Here is a 9426-nt window from a genome sequence, read left to right on the forward strand (position 1 = left end):
TACTAGCTTACCCGTCGCGCATTGCTGCGATCTCAGAAGAAAGGAAATTCAAGCAAACTCGTTATGATAAAATTCAATTTACATTTTATCATTTTTATTGAAACTTATTATTATTATTCATTTTCATCGGGAAAACATTTCAAAGTGTCGTTTCAATTCTATTTATTTATTGGAGTGTTTGTGGATACACGATATTTTTTGTTTTTCCGTCTGGTGCGTACACGAATAAATCAGAAGATTTTCCGACGCGTGAGCCGGCCACATTCAGTTGTCCATGCGAGAAGCACGGATTCTCCTAATTTAGCTCACACACTGGCAGCGATTGTCAGAAGTGCGATATTCCTCATTTATATATATATATTTTTTTAATCCTTTATAATTTTGATTATTTAATTGCTCCTTCCTCTCTTCCTTGGCGTGTTGTGAAATTTCTCATAGTTGGATAATAAACCGTTTTATTGTAACTTGTCTTTTTAAATTATTTTGAGTTGATATTAAAATTTGGAAAAGAAGGATCCCTAGATCGGTAAAATAGGCGAATTTCCTTCTAGAACTTCGGTTGTTGTTCGGGATACAGTTAAGGTTTCAACAAAGTTCGAGCGATTACGTAATTAGCAAAAAAAAGTTGAAATAAAGTGATTAAACAAAAATTATTACAAATATCGTAAATAATAAATGCATATATACAGATATTTTTTGGAGGGGGGAAATGGTCTTCACAATTTGAAATCGATCGAACACAGTGCTCGAATGCGCGTATAAACGGCGTTATCTATCGTAGGATAAATATACTGCGCCAAAAATCTTCGCGGGAGTGTATTAAAAAACTTCCCAAAGCTTCATGGCAATCGGATAAACGGTGTGGTAATGCATGAAGGACAGACAGACATACATTCATTTTTATATATATAGATTTAAATATTTATACTAGAGAGGTGGTGCAGTCACGTGATATAACGTCATCGCTCCGCCCACCAAAACAATCGTCCGCCATATTGGTTGCTGATTTGACGTTACCGTGCTCGTTCGCTTATTATGTAAACGTGGAAGAAGGGCATCTTACCTGGCTATGCAGCCGATTTAAAAATTACTACGAATAAAATTCGATTAATGGTCATTAGTTTTTTGTTTGGGCTAAGTTTTCTGGTAACCGCTTAATTTGTAAATTAATAACGCGGTTAGCAGAAAAAAGCAAGTTATTTTAAACTGCATAATTAATGCACTAGAGAAATTTAATAACTGCCATTACCATTACATTAAATGTAACACATCGATGTAAAAATACGTGAAGATAGTAGTTTGGTATAAAAAAACGCGTCAAAATTTGAATTAAAACAAATAGTCGCAATATTTTCGAAACTTTTTTTAATACGGAAAAATAAAAAATGATCGGGAAAAACATAATGCTTTTACAAATAATTTAATGTTTCTGTGATTCTATTTGACCTTTACCAAACTCCTTAATGTTAACATTTTGCAATGTACAGCAACTGGAATAATTATTCGGTGCATTATTTTGTAACTTCAGAAATCAAATCTGCCCAATACAGGTAATACGGTACTACTCCCGCGTTAGGCTAATACGTTTTCTAATTTCATTTGAATTCAGATCAAACTTCAAAATAGACTAGAAACATTATCCAAATAAGTTTACAACAGCAAACGGTCAATTATTTATAAGTTTCTATTATTATAATTTACTAGTGAAAAATAAATAAGTTTGAATTACATTACTAAGATTTTAAAATAAACGAAACTCTTCACTTCGGAAATCTAAAGAATAAATTTTAAACGTTTTCGATTTGCCTGCCTTTAATTCTAAACACGAAAAAATAAACGGTTGTAACGAAACGATAAAAATTTAAAAAGAACTTCAGCGGAAAAAACAATTTCATTTACTGTACTGAAAACAAAGCCAGCCCGTGCTTAAGATGAAAATGCCAAACAGATTGTTGTTTGCACTTTTGAAATAAAGTTCTGTTAAAGCTGAATTATTTATTAAACGATGTTAAATTATAAAAGTTAGGCTAAATAATAATGTAATTTTAAAAAATCAACTTTTATGACGTTAAAACTAATATTTTTAGAATAAACAGATCTAAAATACAATTTATTCCCGTATAAAAAATTATTAAAGTCCAAAAATCATCTTTGAAAATTAAATATAATATACTTAACAGCTTGCACCATGGTTAAATATCTCATACGAGAATAATTAATATTAATTATTAATATTTCGTTGTTCATAAGCAAGTAGTTTAATAAATTTCATTTCTGGATGAGGACTCTAAGCTCTGATAGGTGGATAAGCTGTAATCTAGAGCATCTCTGACAAGTGGAACAAAAATATCAGCTTGACCAGCAAGAATCCAGAATTGGAATGTGAATAGCTGAATGTTTTGTTGGCCAAACCTTTCAGTATCCTAACTCAAGAAATCATTGATAAATGATCATCCACATCAAATTCATCTTATCATCCTTCGGTTTGATGGGATAAGACAATGCAACATAAGGGCAATCTGTGAAGAGATATGCCTTCTGGAATGCCTTTCTTTGGGGAAATTGGTTCTTTTTAAATTATTACACGTAAAAAATCCCAGTAAATTCCACATAGCCAGCTTGTTGATCATGCACAAACTTGTGATAACTACCAATAAAAAGTGGTTTAATCCACTTGGCCACTGATGAGCAAAACAAAAAAAAAGGATTTTAGAGCCTGTAGTAACTCTATATAAATTTCATATTCATATAACTGAGTATTTTAAACACTGAGTAAATGAGGCAAATGTACCAAGGACAATAGTTTAAATAAGTTCCACAATACAATACAAATCCAGTCCATAATACAAAGTCCCAAGAGCTCTAGGAGTCCTGCTCTACTTGATGTTTTAAAAATTGTGTCATTTTTTAAATATTCAACGTTACTATCATATAAAGAAAGCTTTTCATGTAATATAGACAAAGACTTTAAAATTTATGATTTTCATTTCTCTTAAATTGGTGAGGCACCAAAAATTTTTGCAGGATGTCAAAATTATAGATACAGAGTATGTCATTAACAGTTAGATTACATTTAAAAAATGAAATCATTGTAACAACCTGCAAAGTTAATGCTATTTCTTTGGACATCTCCAAATTTTTCTGTAAAATGACAACCTAAAGCCAAATGCCATTTTGAACAGCAATGCAAAGACATCACTTTATAATTCTAAACAAATTTTTAAAGTAAATACACAGTATATCCTATAGGACTGTAGATGCTTCGTATTTTAAACGTGCAAATTAACAAAAGATTATAGACAGATTACAAATTTCATTTATTTAGTTTTCTGCAACCTGCAATCTTTTAACTTGTTCAGATTAAAGCAACTGTATTTTGTGTGTGCCAAATCAAGTTACTTTTCATGTTCTGCCAATTTCGGATATTGTATTTCTTCAGCTTTATACTGCTTTGCTTTGCACTCTACAATCTACTCAAGTGCAAGTCAACAAGTGTAAGGTATTCACACAAAAGATACTCAGAAGCCAAAAGGATAACCAATTTTTTTTTCTTAAGTATCTATTTCATCTTTATTAAGACATTTAATTTTTAACCATCATTGGCCAATAATCCTGATACTTGCCAGTTTATATTATTATTACATTTTGAGATATATAAGATACTACAAAAACCAAATTGTGACAATTGTAAATTCAAATTGTCTCATGATTCTTCTCAATATAGCTATTGTTCAACAGATGATGTGCTGAGCACTGCATCCTCTGCTTGAACACATCTGTTGCACAATAATTCACTGATGAGTGAATTTTTCACATAAGATCTACATGCTATATGAATGGTTTATACAGTTTCTCATACAAGATCCCAGTACAGGAAGCATCAAAATTACATTTTACCAGAAGCATTGTCTTTAGCATTGCAGTAATAAATAGAGTTTTTTCACTTATCCATATAATATTAACTTGAGAGAAACATTCAGTGGATTTGTTAGTTCTAAAGAGACAGATGAAGTTGCCAGAAAGCAGTTTCAGAGGCATCATTCAAGGTGTATTGGGGTATTGTATTGGACTATTGGCTGACTTATAATGTACTAAGTGCAAAAGCAATTCTGTCTTGTGACAGACTGTTCAATCAGCTGTCAATGAATCCTATTCTTGCTATACAGTAATATACTAGCATCGTCCAGTCAGCAAATTGAAAACATCAAAGCATCCTACCTTCATGACAGACATTCATTGCATCATGCCCCTAGAGCAGGACTTTTATGCATCCTGCTAAGCATATGGTGGACAGTGGGACTGTCCCACCTAAATCAAGTCATAGGACTATGCTAGTTCAGAATATGATTGAATGAAATCAACAACTAGTATATAAGAGTATTATGCTGAAATTTATCAAATAACTTTCTTATGCAACAGTTGATCCAAAATTGCACAATTGCAGAAACTATTATAAAAAAATTATCTAATTTACTTATGAAATGTATTTTCATGAGTAGTTTCTCAGAAATAAACATAGCAATGTTACCTTTGTTGACTATTCCCAAAATTTGTTTGTAGATGACCTTAAAATTAGTTATGCCAATGCAGTCAACCCATTTTCTTCCAATATTCTTATATATAACTTTTTGCTGTAGATCTCTTAAAGAAAAAAAACTGTATTCAGTATTATCTGCATACTATATATAGTTTTGGAAAGCTACAGCAGAAAGACCATTCACTAAGCTGAAGATGATTAAAAGCTATACATGAAATAGATAAAACAGCAAAAGCTGATAGACATTTCTATACTAGTTATCAAAAATACAACAGTTCAACAGTTCCCACTCCAGGCCAATTCTGTTCTTCCATAATGTTCTAAATTAGTTAATAAAATATTAAATTAGTATAATTATTAATTTTGATAAGAGACAGCACCTAATGTCTACCTCTAGTACCAAATTACTTAGTTTCTAATTATTAACTGTAGCAAAAGAAATAGTCCAATTAATAAGTGAACATTTGGTTTGATATTAATACATTGGGCTTTGGGATGTTTATATATACATAGTCTTGCCCTTTATTGATTTTAATTAGGTCACTGAAATTTGAATATTGAAAGGTTTGTTTGCAATTTTAAATTGCAGATACAGACAAATACCCCTCACATAATTCTGATTCTTAGTTTTTAGTCAAAAATAATTTTTAGACTTTAATTTCAATATACACAATTTAAATTTAACTACAAAAACAAAAACTGTTCAATAATAATTAAATTAGTTTTTACTTAATAATAATATAAACAAAATTTAATATAATTACCAGTTAAGATGATTTCGGTAAGATTAGGACAGGATCCAAAAGTTCCATTTTCAATACTTTCCAATTTATTATTTTCTAGATTGACTGATTCTAATGATTTCAGATGTTTTGTAAGCTGGCACTTTAATTTGGAAAGATTGTTATTTTCAAGATCCAATATTTTCAAATTTGTCAAATTGTAAAATGCAGTTTCATCAATATAACTTAACTGACAGTTGCTTAGATCAAGTTCATTTAGTTTATGAAAATATGAAAATGCAAACTCTGAAATATTCTTAATCAGGTTATCATTCAAATGCAAACTTATTAAGTTTGGTAGATCTTTCAATGCACCAGCAATAAATGATTCATTTAGGAAGCAATTTGACAGATGAAATGATTGTAAAGAAGTTGATGTAATCTTAATATTATTAAATGATATTAATTCATTCTTATCCACTATAAGATTTCTAAGAGCAATCATGTGATCTAATAAACTTTCAGATAAAATCTTTAATTTATTATTTGATAAAATTAAACTGGTTAAATTATTTAAATTTTCAAACATATCTTTGTTAACAGATGATAATTTGTTATCTTCTAAATGAAGTATTTGTAATTTTTTCAAAGACAAAAATGAACCTTTTTCAATTGAAGAAATAATATTCTTGCTTAGATCTAAGTAATTTAAGTTAACATTATGAAAAAAGTCAACAACATTTATTGTTTTTATAAAATTTTCTGAAATAATTAATGTTTGCAATTGCTTAAGATGACGAAGACCCTTTGAAGGAATGCTTCTAAAATTATTACTTTTAACATTGAGATAGATGAGATTATTCTCTAAATTTTTTAGAGCATCTTCTGAAATAGCTTGTAAATTTGAGTTTTGTATTATTAAGTTTTGAATATTAAACTGCTTAAAAGTTGTATCTTTAGTATTTAAATTTAGATTTGGCAATGATATGTTCACTATATTTTCTGAAACATTTGATGTAACTAGAATTCTGTCGACAGCAGAAAACATTTCAGTACTGCTTGCATTTGTACTGATGCATTCAATTTTTTTTTTGCAAGAACAAATAATTGTATTAATTACATCGGAACAGTTTAAAGATTGTGCGGTTGAAAATAAACAGGCAACAAATACTAAAACTAATAACTTACTTGCAAAATTAAGTTTTACCATCATTTTCAAATTAGTTGAAACTACAGTATAAAAAGATTATTATTTCATAAACAAAAACAATCTTAAATTAATTTTTAAAAGTTTTTTTAAAAGTTAAATCATCTGAAGAGTGCAACTATAAAGTACAACTGTCAGACATATCTAGACAAAACAGTCAGTAAAAAAAGGAAGGGAGTGACATTTCCACTGCTGTTACCATATCCTGTGAGTAAAATCTTGCCAGAAAACTATCAAAATAAGGAAAACACACTAAAGAGATAATATTGATTTTAAAATATATTTAATATATTTTACTATAAACTATTAAGAAAATATTCTTTGAAAAAATCTTTTCAAAATAATTTGTTTTACAATTTCCAGGGTTCCTACTCAAATTTTTGTTTTAATTTCCATGACTTCCCTGACCAACTTTGTGCAAATCCTCTGATCCTTTGTGCAAATTCCTTACAGTATGGCACATTGGCAAAATAAAACAGCATTTGACTTACTATGCACATATGTTTTGCTCCTCCAATATTTTAATTAGTTATTTTTTCTAATTAACATTTATATAATTTTTTTATAATTGGCAAATTATTAAAATTAAAAATAAAACGTATTATTACAATTCAGTTATTAATCCAAAACCATAAATCTACATGGCTTTGAAAAAAAGAAATTTATTATTCATTAACAAATTGTATATAATCCATGTACAAAAATATATATTTATTAAATTTATCTCCTAACAAACTTCCTGAACTTTATTAAATATTAATAAACTGAAAAAAAATCAGAAATTGTTTTGCTATGCAATGAAAATTATTAAAATGAAAAATAATAAATACAGTAGAGCGTCGATTATGCGAAAGTCAATTATCCGAAAGAATTCCAGTCGGCAAATTTAAATTTTCGCCAGTACTGTGGCGCTGCAATCTTTGGCTATGTCTTGGGCTACTCAAATATTTTACGTTTTTGATACTAAATTAACTTCTGAAATATAATTTTTTATTGTTTTTATATTTTTCAAGATATTTTTGATTGTACAAAATAAAAAAATAATTTTTAACGATACAAGTCTTCGTTAGGCTTAACATCGACGAAAATTTAATGCGAAGCGACACGCAACGGAGAAAAATTTCAACATGGGATAGGTTAATATATTTTTCGTACCCAATCGGTTATTCGAAATATCGATTTTTTCCGAACAATCCCAGTCCCAATTGATTCGGATAATCGACGCTCTACTGTAATACCATTTAAACTATTTATCATTTTGTGTACTTTGTAAATTTTTGGAAAAATTTTGCATAAGCTTAGGAGAAATTTTGGGTCATGAAAATATTCTGTACCCCTTTTCATAAGTTGTATTGCACCACATTAATTCTTGCTGCCTGCAGATGGCTACATTTAGTCAAGCATATTGTCAGCAAAAAATCGACAAGGCAGCCAAGGAAGCAAATTCCTTGACTTTTTGACAATTTTTAACTGATATTCAAGCATCAACAGACAAAAATCTTTATAATGCAGCCTTTTATTTCAAAAAGTTCCAGAACAAATATTGGTTTTGAAATCAGAATCATTCAATTGTTCTGTTCCTGACGAAGGCCTTTTAAATTCCCTGACTTTTTCTGAATACTAATGAAAATCCCTGACTTTCCAGGTGTGTAGGAATCCTGAAATTCAATTTTACATTTATTCTCAAATGATTATATTGTTATATAAAATTACAGAATAAAACCTGTATAGTGCTTCTAAAATTAAATTCTTTGGAATTTTAATAGGTAAAGAAAGTTTTGCTTCATTTTATATTGAAAGAAAAACAATTCATAATTCTTATTTAACTGATAAAAATTTATGTAAAGTTCATAATGTATAGTCATTTCACTTTATGGTTAAATATTTTCATTGTTTTATATGTTACTTCAATATATGTAAATTGCAGACAAAAGATTTAAATTAATATATTAATTTCACAAATAAAATCAATCCTATTCAAGTTAAAAAATTTAGGCCTATTATCAAATATAGAAATTTTGAGGAAGTGAACACAATTAAAAATCTATTAAAAGCTAAATATTAAAAAAAAATCAAAGTGATTTACATCATGTCATTGAAGTTAACAATTATTATATAGGGTGTCACACACAAAAGCAGCCCTACTCACTGGAAATGATACATTTCCAGTGAATAGGGCTGATTTTTGGCAACTTAGGCAAAGGACATTTGTTTTAAATTTTAACATTATTTAAATGTACAGAAACTTAGTGGTTTCCATCTGCACCTATGCATAAATTTGTTCTGACTTAAGTATGCATAATAATGTACAGACTGACCTTATGTAAATTACTGTCAATAGTTTCAATACCAGTACTTTTGAAAATACTTTCCTTCAGTTTACATACAGTTCTGGAATTGGTCTCATACACTTTCCCTTATAAATATCACCTATAAAATTTACATCACTAATGTTTCATCATCTCAGTCAGATCAATTTTAAGTGGGACAGTCATGTGTATTATATAAAACACAGTAAACAGCTGCCTAATTCTTATTATTTAACTGATAAAAATTTATAAAATACAATAATTTTGTAACAAAATTAAGATACTTCATTGCAGATACTCTATATTACTTGAAGAAATTAATAACTTTTGTTATCAGAGATTATAACATTCCTGATAATGCATTGGTGATTTCTAGTGATTAAGGCCCTTAAAATTGAGGCCACCTGTTAATTACCAGTACTGTACATTACCTGTGTGCTCATTACCAGCATTCACAGCTGGCCTCAGACTTTAAGAGCCTCAAAATGACACTAATATTAGGATGATGATGATTTAGAATAAAAAGAATTTATTGTTTCCTTGTTGATTGCTATCTTTTACTCTCTTGTAAACAGTATGACATATACAGTTTTAAACTTCTTTGGTTACACATTGTCAAGACTATCTGACTCATAATCTCTCTCTATCCAT

General features: G+C 29.0%; 1 protein-coding gene across 2 annotated transcripts in view; it reads right to left on the minus strand.

Moving 5' to 3' along the window:
* The window catches only part of LOC111625122 (UPF0235 protein Daro_3887-like), a 57576-nt gene that overhangs the window by 4583 nt on the left and 43567 nt on the right, over nt 1-9426 (minus strand). The window contains exon 1 of one of the 2 annotated variants that reach the window (XM_023368158.1): nt 5302-7003. The exons of the other annotated variant lie outside the window; for it this stretch is intronic. Within the exon in view, the coding sequence (XP_023223926.1) occupies nt 5302-6472 (1171 nt within the window). The 5' untranslated portion in view covers nt 6473-7003. Of the gene's footprint in view, nt 1-5301; nt 7004-9426 lie in introns of those variants that run through there. 2 annotated transcript variants of the gene reach the window in all.

Source organism: Centruroides sculpturatus, unplaced genomic scaffold (genome assembly GCF_000671375.1).
Source record: "Centruroides sculpturatus isolate CEXI.00-Female unplaced genomic scaffold, Cexi_2.0 scaffold404, whole genome shotgun sequence".
Classification (NCBI taxonomy): Eukaryota; Metazoa; Arthropoda; class Arachnida; order Scorpiones; family Buthidae; genus Centruroides; species Centruroides sculpturatus.